This window comes from Lissotriton helveticus, chromosome 12, assembly GCF_964261635.1.
Source record: "Lissotriton helveticus chromosome 12, aLisHel1.1, whole genome shotgun sequence".
NCBI lineage: Eukaryota > Metazoa > Chordata > Amphibia > Caudata > Salamandridae > Lissotriton > Lissotriton helveticus.
In genome coordinates this window covers 43540654-43557102 of record NC_136073.1, presented here as the reverse complement: position 1 = coordinate 43557102, position 16449 = coordinate 43540654, and the positions used below count along the sequence as shown (strand labels likewise).

At 46.9% G+C, this 16449-nt stretch overlaps 1 protein-coding gene across 1 annotated transcript in view; it reads right to left on the bottom strand.

Annotated features, from left to right (window-relative positions):
* Positions 1-11164: 11164 nt before the first annotated feature.
* Positions 11165-16449, bottom strand: part of GIGYF1 (GRB10 interacting GYF protein 1) — a 1662840-nt gene continuing 1657555 nt past the window's right edge. The window contains exon 26 of the mRNA XM_078668650.1: positions 11165-11610. Within this exon, the coding sequence (XP_078524776.1) occupies positions 11555-11610 (56 nt within the window). The 3' untranslated portion in view covers positions 11165-11554. The remainder of the gene's footprint in view (positions 11611-16449) is intronic.

Genomic DNA, 16449 nt, shown 5'->3' with positions numbered 1-16449 from the left:
AGCCCAAATGTCCTGGACTCGCTGTTCGGGAGGATAAACACGAAACTGTTCCGTGTCCAGAACCGCACCGATGAAGAGGAGCTTCTGAAAGGGTATCAGGTGCGACTTCGGCACGTTGATGGAGAACCCCAGCAAATGCATGAGGTCGGCCGTAGTCTGGAGGTGGAAGACGACAGTTTGGGGCGAGCCCACCTTCAACAACCAGTCATCGAGATAGGGGAAAACAAACCCCTGATCTGCGTAGATGCTGCGACCACCGCCATCACTTTCGTGAACACCCAAGGGGCGCTTGTAAGGCCAAAGGGGACAACGGTGAACAAAAAATGCTCCTGCCCTACCATGAATCGCAGGTAACGCCGGTGGCCCGGCAGGACGAAGACATGAAAATAAGCTTCCTGCCGGTCCAATGCTACCATCCAGTCCTGCGGGTCGAGGACAGACATGACCTGAGAAAGCGTGAGCATCTTGAACTTTTCCTCCCAGAGGAAGCGATTGACGTTTCGAAGGTCTAAGATAGGACACAGGCCTTTGTCTTTCTTTGGAACCAAGAAGTAGTGGGAGTAGTAACCATGACCTACTTCTGGCATAGGAACGCGCTCAATGGCCCCCTTGGCCAAGAGGGCTACAACTTCCTTCTGGAGAAGTGCCAAGTGATCCCCCTGACATGCGGTGATATTGAGGTGGCATGGCTGGGGGTGTAGTCTCGAAGGGGAGGGAGCAGCCCCTTCAGACAATCTCCAGAACCCACCTGTCCGATGTGATGGTGCACCAGTGGTGGAGGTGATGGTGAATCCTGCCACCCACTGGCGTCTGGTGAGACTGAAACACCGGACTAGGAAGGTTTGGAGGCAGTGGCAGCAGGGGGGGTGGTGGACTAACTTGCATGCTGGCCCCGTGACCCGCCTCTGCAGGTCCCACGTCCACACAGACTGTTGCGGCGCAGGCTTGTGGCTTTGAAACGAACGTGCTTGGGCGCCCCCTCCTTGGCCACGAAAGGAGCAAAAAGCAGAAGCGGAAGGAGTGCGTGTGGCCGACAGGCCTAAGGACTTGGCCGTAGCCCGGGAGTCCTTAAAATGTTCCAACGTGTAATCTGTTATCGCAGAACAGGCGAGTGCCATCAAAGGACATGTCTGTCAATGTATTCTGGACATCCCCAGAAAAGACAATAGTCCTCAGCCAGGCGTGGCGACTTAATGCCACTGTCATGGAAATCGCCCTGCCCAGTGAGTCAGCAGTGTCAAGACCACAACAGATGGTGAACTTGGCTGCGTCTCTCCCCTCAGCAATAGCTTGGGAGAGTATGGTCCGAGCCTCCACTGTACACTGAGGCAGCATTTGCGCAACCGTATCCCACACAGAATGGGAATAACGGGCCAAGAGACATGCAGTGTTCACAGACCGCAGGCTTGAAGTGGCGGAAGAAAATTTTTCCCCAAACTGCTCCAGTTTCTTGGATACCCTGTCCAAAGGTGAGGAAGGGAACGCGCTCGCGGATGCAGAGGCTTGGACAATCAAGTTCTTGGGGGTAGGGTGTTGGGAGAGTAAAACGGGGTCGCCCGGGGCCGGGCGATGGCGCAGGCCACGTTCTTGTCCACAGGACCCCTGTGTTAGGCCTAGACCAGGTGCCCAAAAGAACGTCTGATTGCATCATTAAAGGGCAGCAGCGGCTCCGTAGAAGACGACGCTGGCCGAAGCACCTCCGTCAGGAGGTTAGTCCTGATAGCCACAGTAGGGAGTTCGAGGTGGAGAGCTTCGGCTGCCCTACGCAACACCACAGAGTATGAACCACCCTTCTCCGTAGCCAAGGTAGATTGAGACAGTGCGCCAGGTCATAATCCTGGTCCTGGTTCGCAGAAACGAGACGTGACTTATGTGTGGGAGACGCTGCCACTCAATTTGACAGGGTCTTATCATAGTACCCAGAAGTTGACAACTGAACCGCGCCTCTAACAAAATGGCATTCGATACACCTTTGGGATGAACTTAGTTATGACAAGTCAAGGCCAAGGACACATATGTGTGAGGAATCTACTATTAGCAAACCTTCTTGTATCTGCCAACATTTTACCAATCAGAACTTCTGTCCAAACAACTCCTTGCAGTTGCATATACACTTTATCTTGACGCCAGCCGGGCCAAGAGGTATTACCTGGGACCTGTGCTTTTCCGGGACTGGTAATAGATGTGCAACCTATGCGATCGATACCTGAAAATATCAAAACGTGGGCACACTTATTAGCCACCACAATTTCGTCATCCCTTGCTTATTTGCGAATCTGGACCAAGACCGCCAAAAACACTCAAGAATATGAGAGCCTAGCAAGCTGATACTAGGGCTAGCAGATTATACACTATAAGCCTTGAGAAAGTCACAGTGGTGACGAAACGCGCGTTGGCTGTTTTCTTACTCTACCTGAACAAGGAAAGGAACAAAGATTACACCACTGAAATCACGGAAACTTATTTAGTTTTGTTTTTTGTGAAGGTTTTATAGGAATGTGGTTGTGATACTAGTAAAAGAAAAAGTATTTATCTATGACACTTATTTGGAAATAAACATTTGTAAGAAATGGAGAACATTTGACTCTAGAAAGAATTCCTGTGATAGAAAGTCTCATTCATCATCTGTAGCATTGGCTTTAGTTCTAAAAACGAAGTTTGCTAAATTATAGAAGTAAATGTTTAGAGTGCCGGGGTATGTGCTTTGTGTATATGACTGTACAACTCCCTTTGGTGTTTTGTAATTAATGATACCCTAGGTAGTGGGGTATCTTACTCTGATTGGCACCTAAGAGACACCTTGGTGTAGAATGACACCGTTTTGATACTCAATCTGACAATACCTGTATCGAACAAATTTGTTTTGATGTGCGACTATTCTTGACCACCACTACCTTGTGTGTTTTTGGATCATAATCCTGGTCACCTGCATCTACCGGATCCTCATCCCAGTCCGGGTCTAACTCACATTGAGCTGCGAGAGGGTCCTCAGACCCCCCCCTGTCCCCCCCCCCGTTCTCCATAGCCTGCCGAACAGGTGGGTGGACAAAGGTAAAGAAATTCCCAAACTGCGTCGGAATCGGTCGACACCCTTCCGGCACCACGTCGGGGAGAAGGCAGGGACGGCATCGGCAGAGTCTGCGCCAGACGCCGTTGACGTCGGTGGCGGTCGTACAGGGCCGAACGACATGGACGGGGAATCATGGGGGTCTCTCTTCATCGAGACCGGAGTCGTTGACAAAGTCGGGCCGGCAATGTCGAAGGCAGAGGACCCCCAAACAGGCCCGTGGGGGCGGACGGTCCAAAGACACCTGCCATAGCTGACAGGAACTCCTGCAGCTGGGCCGGAGTCCCCAATGGACCTGGAAAGGGCAGGTAGGCCATCGGCAACTGTGGAGGCTCCGCCGGAGCTGCAGGGGCGGCGCCACCAGCACCCTCAGCCGCAACAGGCGAGGGGAAGGCAAAGAGCGACGGTGCTTTTTGACCTTTTGTGCTTCGCCTTACCTGACTCCGAGTGCGAAGACTTGGAATGGTGGTGGTGATGGCTCCACGGCTGGTCCCTCAACCTCCCACGGGACAGGGACCTGGAATGGCACGGAGCCGACACCAAGGCCTCTAGCCACTTCGGTTTTCGGAGCCATGGCCCGGCAGTGAGTCATGGTCGTGCCCCAGGCAGTAGATACACTCACGGTGAGGGTCTGAGACCGACATTGTGCAGACACAGGCCACGCAAGACTTAAAACCGGGCATCTCTATGCACCTCGAGTATAAGTACTTCAAAAGACAGACACAAGTCCCAAAAAACTCAAGTCAAAAAGTGACTGGGGGTACCGCTCTCTCCGGATCTGCGCTTGCTGGCACGGAACAAGAACGAACTGACGTCAGCGCGCGTGGGCGCGTCCAAGTAGCTCCAGCGACGACATCTATGAGACTATGACGCCAACAATGTACACGGAGCCGTACGACACCTACCGGCGAGCAGGGATACTGCTGACGAAAACTTTCCGGATCCAGTCTGACCCTGTGGATATTCTAAGGTAAGGAATCTATTACTAACGTGTCTCTTTCAGATCATTATTACAATCTAACTTTGTATTTTAATTTTCCTAGGTCCCCGTGTTCTCATGGTGGGGGAGGCTGCATCATGAGGGTGCCATATCTGGATTTTAGATCCCCAGGAACAGACATGCTGCATTACCATCTGAATGTGGTAGGAGGTTCAATAACAGGCTGTCCGCAGCTCAACTTTTTTTTTTTTTAATTGTGGAAGTGGAATGATTATTTAGACTCTGTAATCACAATTCTAAATGCATTCAGACACTTTTATTGTATTTTTTTAATTAAACCTGCAAATTTATTTTTTGTTTGCTAACAAAGTCACATGGTCTACCTTCAAATCCCGCTTTCCCCAACCCCAAATTGCCCTCCCTAACCCATTTCCAATCCACTCCAAACAAGAAGCCATGGCAACTTGCCCTGATAAGGTGAAAAATTAGGCGCTGCCTAGTCGAAGTGCACACTCTGCAGCCAATCCTCAGAATGCATCTGCACAGTGTGATCAAGGTGAAATACAATACAAGAACGTAACAAGCAAGAGTTCCCAAACCACCCAGCCCTCCCTCTACCCTAACCCCAAAAAGAAGTACCAGCTTAACGTATTTTGCAAACAAGTGATCAAAGGAATACACATTAGCGACCTGTGATGTCTCCCGCCCTAAACCCCATACACATTGTTTCCAAGTCTTTTAACACATTTTTAAAGATAATTTCAAAACATTTTAAAATATTTTTGCAGCATCAAAAGCATCTTATTTTTTGTACATTTAAGGCATTTGAACAAAAAAAAACATAAGTATACATTTTCATTTACAAAAGTTTGTTTTCTTCTTTCACAAAATGTACACGACAGGCACCCAACAGTCCATCTCAGATGCATCTGTCCTAAACATGTCCACCATTTTAGGTACAGGGAGGCCTGCCACAGCATCCTTACATAAAGAAGCTAGAGCTCCTCAGGTAGTAGCCTCCGGCCACAAATCTGGGTTCTGTATAGAGTTTTTATTTCCGTTTGTTAAGTAGTCCTTACATTTTTCCAGATCCCCTTTCTCTGGATTGCTTGGTGATGTTCACAGTCCCCTCCTAAGTGTCGTTCCAAAAAGAAGTCCTGACACTACACAGAAAAAAATATATATTTTGGAGGGAAGCAAGGAAACCAGAGGCGATACTGGACAAGTAAAGCGGCTCTTTGAGCAAAGCTTAAACACATCTGGTGGTTCTAGCTACAGGTTTACATTCAGTCCCAGATGATTTAAACCAGTTGATACAAACCTTTACAAGACAATAAAAAAACATCAAAAACACTACTTAACGCACAAGCCAGGAACAGCAGTGAGTCTGAGCAGGACGGGAAGTGCATCAGGTTCATGCCCCCCCACCCATAAAAAAACGATTAAAAGGATTTGCCGCTTCAACTGCCATGCTGCTGCTACTGGCACTCCTTCCTTTTTAAGATCAGAAACGAAGAGAAGCAGCAGCCAGGCCGGATTGTCATGACATTTTTGAGGGCACCAACCCATGTACAGTGCCGTCTCTGCCCTTCTTTGGATAATAATTAACACAATGTGCCACTAAAGTGGACAAGGATCCAACGAGGGCAGCCCTCGTCAGTTCTCACTGGTTCCTGTGCAAGAGGGTCAAGATAGACATCAAAACGAGAAACACGCATACACACAAACATGTGGGCTTAGTGGATACAAAGCCCTCCCGGTTTAGTCTGACGTTCCCAGGAAAAATAATCTCACAAAATAAAATTCCCTCACAGCCTTTCAAGCTTACCACATACCTAGACATTTGGCAACACCCACCCCAAAACTGTTTCCCTCTGCTGCCAAGGGCTTCAGCATACCAGGTAATCAAGCTAGATACTAGCCGGACCTGACCCTTATATTAAAGGGCAGCAGAATGGATACCCACCCCACAGACACAAATCACATCAGTAAAGAGAAACAGACATTTAAACTGTTTTTTTTTGTTTTCAACTGCAATAGTATATTAAAAGCAAACATCTTTTTCCTTATTGCTATATTTTTCTTAAAACAAAACAAACCCAGTAAAGTAACTCCATAATACTGCAGCAATGAGCACACACACCTATTAAAATAAGGCCCCCAACCCAAACACATGTGAACACTCTTGCATTGGGGAGGCAGAGGGGGAGAAATATACTCCTGATGCAAATACAGAACAAATAAAGTAAGTCTACAATAGTTGAAAAACACGTTTGGGACTGGGCTGGCGCATTTAGCAAACTGGCATGGTCTGGGGGTTCAGGAGTTATGGGTCAAAGGAAAAAAACAGGTTCTTGTGCCTTTTGACTACTCAATGAATTATTGTGCCTTTTAAGGGGGAAGACACCTAACAAAGCCCCATTGCATGTGTGCAATATAGTTTCTTGAAAACATGCATCTTTAAGCCACTACACAAAACATCCATTTAGGACACCTCTCTTCACAGATTTCCAAATGTGATGTGATGAGGTTGGAAGCTACTTTTTTTAAATGCCTTACCAACTGATGGGCTAAACAAGAATTTAGGCTGTCACATTGTAAGCAGAGTCATACTATGTTCAGGAGTCTGAAAAGATTCAACAATGGATGTCTTGAATGTTATGTATAAAAATAAATTTGCTTCAACAGTTGGAACTGTGCTCTTGCCCAAAAATGGGCACCATAATAGGATGCATGCTTAAAGAAATAAGCTTTTCTAGAAACTATTTTAGTTGAAACGGGTTAAAAGCAAGATTGAAACGTGCTGACTTGTTTTGCTTTATGCCATTCCCCCTACAGTTTGTGACCAAGAATCACTTGAAAGAAAGAGTACATGAGAGAGCTACAGCTACAAGCAAGTCAGTATTTGTCCGTTCAACTAAGAAACCATGGACAAAGGCTGAGTCCCAGTATGAGCCTGTAGCTGAGGGAAACCTGTGCCATGCACTCAGCTCGGCAACCATTTGCGCAGTACAGTAGCTGAACTGAAGGAGTTAAAGAAATGAGAAGCTAACTAGAAAGCAACAAATTGCAGCAGTCACACCCTTGAGACATCATCTTGTCCTAAGAGGGCTCGCAAAAATACAGCCGAAAGCATTCATTTACTAAATAGGCAGACACAAAAGAAATGTAGCATCGTAATCTTAGCACAGATGAACATATGCCATACTCAAACAGCAATCACAATTCACATGCAGGGTGAGAGTTGCTCATCAAGTTCAGTTTTTTTCCCTCTAAGTGATCAGGCACTATTCGTTTTTCATTTATAATGGGAAAAGTAAAGGCACAAGTGCCAGAAAGAAAAAAAGCTTAACAGTATGACCTACTCTCACCTGCTGGGCAAATGGAGATCTCTGCACACAAACACATGGATACAACATCATTCGTAGAGAACGGACGCTCTCACAACAGGCACACTAACAAGGTACTACTATTATTCCCCCAAGCTGGCCTCAAAAGGAACCAACCATGTTATTCTGGATGAAGTGGCAGTCATTCAGGGTAACCAAGTGTAGCGCTGCCACAAAATCGATGCATACGAAAAGATTCTGAACTATAATTTTTATAAAGACCCACATATGGAGCCAGTGCATAATTTACTTAGGCTTGATATGCACACATATGAACAGATTTCCTGTTCTAAGACAGGCGCACAAGCAACAATCCAGAGCCTATGCTCTTCTCACACAACCCATGCACCAGAATCTAAAAGAAGCACAGCTCGGGGATTTAAAAAATATCCCCATCTGGCCGCCACTAAACACACTCTCCTCTGGCAGCTTTCAACTAAGGCCTATACGTGAATTTAGCAGCATTGCAATGAAACGGGAGATTTACAGGGGACACATTTGAATTGAGGGGAGGAAGGACAACATCTTTATACTAAAATCCAAGTAGACCATATGGAATAGAAAAGAAATTACTTTTGCAAGCAGTGTCAAGAGCGAACAGCAAAAAATAGTCATAGGACACGAGCACAAGCAAAAGGAGAACTACACGCAGGCAAGACAGGGAAGAAGAAAATAAAAACGTAACCCACCGCCCACATGTACAGCTCTGCTCTTTGGGGGCTGTAGAAAACTAGCATTATTATGGACACATTCACCCAGCAAAAAGCTAAGGCTGACACTTCCTTCAAAAGACAGATGCCACTATTGTACGGGCACCCCTACTAAGGGCATTATGCTCTTCCTCACATATACTCTACCACCCATTCAAGAGCTGCTAGCCCAATTGTTGTGGCAATCCTTGAGCCAACCGGTTACAGCCTTGAATGGACCAAACGAGAAGCTAATATCTCCCAGTTAAAAGGCAACCACTGGTTTTGCCAGAACTTTCAATGCAGAATGTGGGGCCAGCCACTCTGGAAGCTACCCTTAATAAAAACAGACTTGAAAATCTGGATAATCTTATGGGATAAAGGTACTTATCCAATGTCACATGACTGGCATTTCTTTAGAGACTTGGAGATTGGGCTGTGATGAACCTAGCCCCTCATGAAGACCAACTATAAGCTGCACAGCTTTGGGAATGCTGCAAACCCAACTCAGACTATGAGCAGAGGGTACTGATCTACCCATCCTGCTGGTCCTGATATCCTCCACTAATTAAGAGTTTCTTCTAATAATGAAGACATACTAGCTGAAGGAAACTGAAATGTGGATGATTTTCAGACTGAGCGCAAGCACTGATGGGTTGTGTTTTACAGGATAAATGTACCAGCCCCCCCACAGATCAGGTAAATACAGCACAAAAGCACTAAAATGAGGAGGACATACAACTATGCTTCTGCAACTCTGAAGTAATCTAAATATCTTTTCAAAGATTTTAGTTGGGGGCAGAACAGAGAGAACATGTAAATTGCAAGGAAATAGGTAGTTTAGAAAATAAGCCCCCTTCCAATTAACCCTGCCTATGTGACTACATTGTAGTTATATCGTTTATATCTAACACCCCCGCCCCTCCCCCCAAGACAAAACTGACATGACAAAAAAAAAGCCAACGTCCACTTGGCTTGCAACAGTTTGCCACAACACCAAAACAGCACAACTCACACCTGCAATATTACATCAGGAGAATAAACACCAACTTTGCTGAAAAGCTACAAATTTCATTTTACAAAGTCAAAAGAATATTTTTTTAAAACCAAGAGATCACAGTATCATAATGCCAAATAAATGGAAAACTAGTATTGTCGGTGCAACGAATATAGTACCTTACCCAGTCTTGTTGTAAGTTATAACTCTAGCTACCAACTACTCTACCCATATCTGCCTTCCGACTTTGGTCAAGTTTAAAAAGACGCAGAAAGATAAGGTGGAAGATTGGTACAGAAGAAACATCAAGAACCCACCAGGGAATGCACTAACAGAGGTTTAAGTGGGGCCTATCACGCCTTGCAAATAGCAAAACATAGCCTTTCTTTCACCCATTAAACTAAAAACCGAGCAACCTCAGTCCGGGTGGAATTAGAGCTGTAAAATGCATCAGCCAAACACTGCTGCCTCATGGTAGCTCTTTCAACCAAAAATATCTTGTTTTTAAATTCTTATTATGATGCCCTCTACAAAATTATAAACTGCACACTTCCAAAATATTTGAGATTAATTGGATGTTATGTGCAATTTTTCAATACACTGCTGGCAAAAACTACGGCCTGAGGATTCCTATTAAAAAAAAAAATACTTGTTTTTCCTTAGAAAGGGTGAATTTACAAGATAACACTGTCGTTAAGTAAACAAATCAGATGATTGAAGAACCAAATGACTTTGATGGATGCAGGGGATGAAATAACCATAGACACAAGTTAGTAGACCAGAGCAAGTTAATTCTGGCAAAGAAATTTTGCTAACAACTTCGAGAAAAAAAAGCAAGTGGCATGCCGTGCAATGAGTTCATTGCTTTTGCTGTGTTTTACGCAGGACTCTTGTAAACCGATATTAACATCCAAAAAAGGATCAACTTAAATGTAGAGAGAGCATCATACTCTCCTACCATACACACCCTAGCCCAGGGGGAATAGAGAAGCTGAACAGTTCTGACATCACATAGCAAGTTTACTTATCAGCCAGAATATTCAAAACTGTTATTTGTGTGCAACAACCCACACGCGTGACTTGACTTCAAAAACTGAACAAAGTCATTAGTGGCAGAGGGTGAATTTGATGCCTGCGGCCACACTGCTGCTTCACTCCCGATACATTCAACATTGGTTTGTGCTCCTTCGAAAGCTTTAAGGGAGTCACAGTGTGTCCCAAAAGTGCCTGGTGGGAGGAGGGTACCAACAGAAGGTCACCCAATATGCTAATTTTTAGCCACTTGTACACGCCATACTGTGCATTTTTGCTACCTGCTGAGAAGTTGTGGCCAAGAGGCTACACTAAGAACTCAAAGGAAGGTGGCAAGGTAGGGAAGAGCAGTAGGGTGATAGGGCAGCAGAGAAACAAGTGGAACATAGAAAGAAACACCTTATTTCAGTCGGTTTACAATAACACAAAGGAGAAACTGGAAAAAGGAACAAAACCACATTTTCCTCCTGAAATGCCCGATTCCTACTCAAAGAAATGTTAGAGCAAAGGAACAGCAGCATAAACAGTCCAAAGATGAAAAAAAGGCAAAATAGATTTTATGCAAGTCTTAAGTGCTAAGACAATGTTCTGAAAAGAGGCACCATGAGTGTAGCCACCTAAGCATTACCCCCCTACTGCCGATTCAAGGAAAGGCAAAGATAGGCAGGGGTTGAAAAGGACTGATGTTTGAGAAGGGTTTTTTCCCAGATTATCTTGAATGGTCTCATTTCTATCATTCCTCTAATGTAGTGTGAGGCGATAATAACCATGTCCCAACCCAAACCCCTAAAAAAAAACAAAAAAAAAAACAGTAGAACAATTTTTAAAAAACTCAATGAGAAACTGGCTGGTGAGTATATAAATGCATCGATTCAACTTAAAAAAAATATAGTTTTAAAACAAAATGGCTTCTTAGCTAGAGAAAATATGCTGTGCACACATTTACAAACATACGCGCATACACACACATCACAAAAATCCAGTTGTAGTATCAGTTAAGTGCATCTCTTCAAGTTTTCGTAAGCTTTTGAGAATTTAGTTCATACTTAGTTTTTTTTGTGAAAATAACAGTGTTTTCAAGATTCATTTTTGCTTTTCTTAAAAAAAATTCCTCCCGAAAAAATTCAGGTTTTTTTGTTTTTCTTTTTTCAAACATTTGTTATTTGTCTCTTAAAAAGTCTTTCATAAAGTGCTTTGGAGTTTAAGGTGCTTTGTGTACGTTGGAAGTGCGTGGAGGGGAAACCGCTCTTTCAATTTTCCTGAAAAAAATTCCCTCAGAGGTCCCTTCCTGCCCCCTCCCTCATCGCTGTCACTGGTCTCCTCCCACCACGCAGCCTGTGGGAAGAGCAGGATAAATGCCCACTGACAGCACAGGGGGCAGCTCTTCAGCCAAGACTGAAATGACAAAGTCAGTCAATGGATTCCTATGACGTTGCAGTCTCAGTAGTCCTCAACTGTCTCCATTTCGCCTCCTGAAGTGCTGTGCAGCGAGTAGCCTGCAGAGAGGAAGGAACAAAGAAAGGATAAGTAATTGATTGTTAATGCCTGGAGTCACCTTACAATGGACATTAAATTGCCTTATTTAGTTGTCCTACTGATTTGTTCCGTAAAGTCAATTTCACACATTCTATCACACTCAGGTGAAAGATCCATAGACATTCGAGAAAAAAACTTGTAAAAAAAGCAAAACAATGTCGGCACGAATAGTCCTCAGTTCAAAAGCCATTTCAAAGGGACACTCATGATTCGAACAGCAGTATTTTGAAAGATCATTCCCCCCCTCTCCCAACACACATCTCCCATACCTACCGATCCAAGCATCCTCCACCTCTATTGGAAGCAAATATTTGGGCTGAACAACATTTATATGTTTTGTGAACAGCTTTTTTTAACACCTCTAGTGAACTAGACAGAAATGCAAACTCACTGCTGGGTCGAATAAATTTTAATTTTTGTAAGCCAAGCTGTGCTGTAGAGTCAGAGGGAATGCAAAATGTATGAGTTACTTCCCTTCGGTAACAATTTATCTGGTAGAGACGTTGGCTAGCCGCAGATTCCTTAACTTAGAATATCCCCAGGCATCAGACTGGATCCGGAATTCTTTTTTTGCAGCAGCACCTCTGCGCGCCGGGGGACGGCGCAACACAAACCAGCCCTGACGTCGACCACGGCCGTGATGTCAGCAAGGTCATATAAGTCCCTCCTGGCGCAAGGACGTCAGTTTTTTTTTCTCAGAAACTTTTCCGCGGCACATCGCAGAGCCACCAACAAAACTGTGAAAGTATGGGAACAGTGTGCGAAGGATGAAAAATCTGTCAAAGAAAGAAGGCGGATGGTGCAAAACACCATCACAATAGACAGTATCAGCCACTGTCGCCATATAAGTGAAGTAAAGGCAGAGCAAGCTCTGATAAAGAAACCCGCAAAGCGAAGCATGGAACCTCCCCACAGGCTGAGTAACAAGGGAAGAAAATATCAACAGACAAAGGTAGATTGTGAGTACCACGTAGAACTGTGCCGGCCAACAAGGACGGGGCCCAGGAAGAACAGTCCAGTGCGAGAAGGTATGAAAAGAATAGGACTTTTCCTATAGAAAAAGGGGCAGGCCGAAACACGGCCCAGCAGATCCCCAAGAAGGCGACTATAGAGGAGACAAAAGCCCCGAGTCAATGGAGAAGTCAGGAGGGAGGGAACGCAATAGGAGAAGAAGAAACTCCTGATGATGGTGAATCAAAAGGCACCGTTTTAAAGGAAAGAAGCCACCTGGAGAGAGGCAGCAACATATGGCAATTTTTTAAAGGGGGTGTAACCATGTGAGCACCATGGAAGAAAACCAATGGCAACTGAAAGGAGGCCAAATGCAGAAGCCCACCTGGCAAGGTCCTCGCAGAACGGGGAGGATGGGTAGGCGTTAAGGAATCTGCGGCTAGACAACGTCTCTACCAGATACATTGTTACCAAAGTAACTCGTACATCTGTTAGAAACATCTAGCCGCAGATTCCTTAACTTAGAATAGATACCACAGCCATACCCCAAGGGGGAGGAGGGTCTACAATAGAACAACAGAAAGTGCACGAAGCACTGAGCCAGCAACAGAGTGATGGATTAAGGGGAAGATAGCCGCGGAACAGCCAGACAGCAACCAAAGTAGCCCGGAAGAGCAAAAGACAACGGGAGGCGAGGCATCCCAAGACTGCCAGAATGGCACGACACCATATGAGTATGAGATGTATAAACGGCACTAGCCATATCCCAGAACAGAAAAGTGTCCAAAACGAAGATGGAAGGAGGACTACTCCCAGCACAATGGTGTACAAAGTGGACACCAACCAAGGCTAGAGGATAACATGAAAATGTAACCAGAGCCTACCAGGCTAGCCCACGCAAGGGAGGCCGGAGAGGCCACATCCAGGAATCGAAGGGCAAGAGGCAGGAACTGAGCAAAATGTTAGAAGTACAGGCAGGAACAAAGGACACGCCAAGTGCACACCTAGTCACCAAAGGGGCGACAGGGGCGAACAGTATCACTCTGAAGCACGCTGATGCGGGCCACAACTAAAACACGCACAGAGCAGACAGCCACCTAGACAACAAGGTGGCATAGCTAAAATGAGCATGGGCAAGCCCAACCAGGCATCTTGAAGGGCACAATGAGAACTTACTCAAGAATTACAGAGATGCAGGGTGCAGCACCTGGGACGACCAGCATTAGAGGAGCTATCCCACAGGCACAGCAGACAGTGTAGGGTGACACCCAATGAAAAAGGACACATCCGAACGGAGTTGCAGCAGAGGCACCAAAAGTGCCAATAGGAGCGGTGAATAAGAACACGCGTATATGTTGAGAAGAACCTCAGATCTCCAGACTACGTCCTCCGACTGCAAGGGGAAATTTACCCCCTACAGAAGAAAGGGACTGTTTATTATATGAGCATCCTGAAGCGGGGGCACCACCCCAGGGAGTGGAACGCAAGGAATCCGTATTGCCGAAGATGCAGGAAAAAGGCACCAAAGTGCACTTAAACATACTAAGAAAAGACACCACCATGCAGAACGAGGGCAAGCTCGAGTACAGCACTGAAATGCTCCTTGAAACACAGAGACATAGGACCAGACCTCTCATTAGTGAAGAGAGGCGGAGATGTAGAAAAGGGAAGCTAGCCGAGCCCAGGTGCACAAAAGGGCATCATAAAGAGAAGCTTCGAAGGGCAGAAGCGGCTCTACATTCCCCAAACCGTGGTGGAGGACATCCAGCAGAGGGTCAACAGGCAGGGGGACCGAAGGGGGTTGCATACTCGGGACACGAGCAGCCAAGGAGACAACCCTAATGAACGCAGCACCGGCCTCGGCAGCCCTCCAAGGAGGGGACAGCAACTCATCTGTGGGTGAGGGCTGTAAACAGTCTCCCACCCCAAGGAGGTTGACCAATAAACTGAGGGTGCGACCAATGCCCAAAAGACAGAAGCCTCACTGAAGAATGAGGGTCCTGATGGGCTCCAGAGGAGGCGGGGATTCCTCTGGGGCCACAAATTTCAAGGGGAGTAAGGGGCAAGGACAGATCCGGCATCGACTTCAGGGCGGCGCCAAGGCGACATTGGTAGGCACCGACTCGGCCTCGTCCGGCGCCGACTCCAAGTCAACCACGAGAAGCTCCGCTTCTGAAGAAGTGGACGGCACCGGAGCCCGGGGAGGCAAACCTATGGTGCCGGACCGGTGCCGACTCAGCCTCGACCACAACAGGCTCCAACTCCTAAGTAAGGAATGGAGTTGGAGCCGGGGAGACAAGTCTATGGTGCTGGACCGGCGCAGACCCCACCTCCGAAGGCAGAGGTGGGCTCAAAGCAAAGCAACCACCTGCGGCGCCACAGGGAGCCCCACAGGACTATGTGGCGCGGCAGGGGTGCTATGGGTCGGAGAGGGGGACCCAGACGGGCCGCGCCCTGACGACGCCATATCTCCATCATCCCTAGAGGGCAGGGGCTCAGTCGGGGGCGAACCCACCGGCGAGTCTGTCGGAGAGGAGAGGGAGAGGAGAGGACCCAAGGGAGGCCTGCAGAGCCGTGGCATAAGCCTCCATCTGGGCCCGAGTCGCCCCTAAGCCAGGATAAGGCGGATAGGGGAGGAGCGACTCCTGGGGGGGCACCCGTCCAGAGGATTACGGGAACTAGTGCCCCCGAAAACAGAAGGTAGCGAGGTCGAGGACCTCAGTGACATGCGCCGTGACTTACCCTATAGAGGTGAACGACGCACCTGGGAACCAGAGAGCATCCGATGCCACAAATGGAGCCCACTGCCAGAGGGACTTGTCGCCGATGAGGAGGAATGGGGCCGAGACGACTCCGACCGGGACAGGCGAGCCAAAAGCAGCTTCATCCTGTGCTCCCGCCAGGACTTCGACTTGAGGTGTTGGCAGGCGTCACTATCCGTCGAATCGTGGTGTTCGCCCAGACACCACATAAAAATAAGGTGTGGGTCGTCGCAGACATTTTCCGCGAACAGGAGGTACACGTTTTAAAGCCCGAAGGCATCGAAACTACTCAAAACGCAAAGCATAAAAAAGGTGTCTGAAAACAGGCCGGAGGAACCGCTTACTCCGGAGCCGCGTTGCAAGCGGAAAAGAAGGGAAACGGACTCAGGGCGCTGGAGGGATTTATATGACCTCACGGACATCACGTCGCAGGATGACGTCAGGGTGGTGTCGTGTGGCACCGTCTGCTGCAAAATAAATTACGGATCCAGTCTGACGCCTGGGAATATTATAAGTTAAGGAATTTCCAGCTAAATGTCCATCAGATATATCCTATTTTCAAGGCTACAGCCCTCTCAAACCAAGCATGTAGGGAATGAAAGCTATGCAGTGAGAATCCAGTGCAGAGAAAGAGGTCTTTTTTCACATGTAGCCCTTGGGGAGACTGCGTACGTCACATCCCAGCATTACTTCAGTTCAGACCCCTTAACTGGGGTTCCTTTCACCACGTCGGAAATGTTTGAAGGATGCCCATCATGGATATGGAAATGTATGAGTTACTTACCTTTGGTAACTATGTATCTGGTATAGATGATTCTAGCAGTAGATTCCTTAACGTAGAATTATCCCCAGGCGCGAGACTGGATCCGGAAAACCACAGCACTCCTGCGCAACGGGGGAACGGCACCACGTGACTTCGCCCTGACGTCGTCCGCGTTCGTGACGTCAGCGAGGTTACATAAGTCCCACCCCGGTGCGCCTACATCAGTTTTCTTTGGAGAACTTTCCACGCCACAACGCGGAGTCATCACAAACAAAACTGAGAATACTGGAACAGTGTGCGAAAACCCAGCAATACAGAAGGGA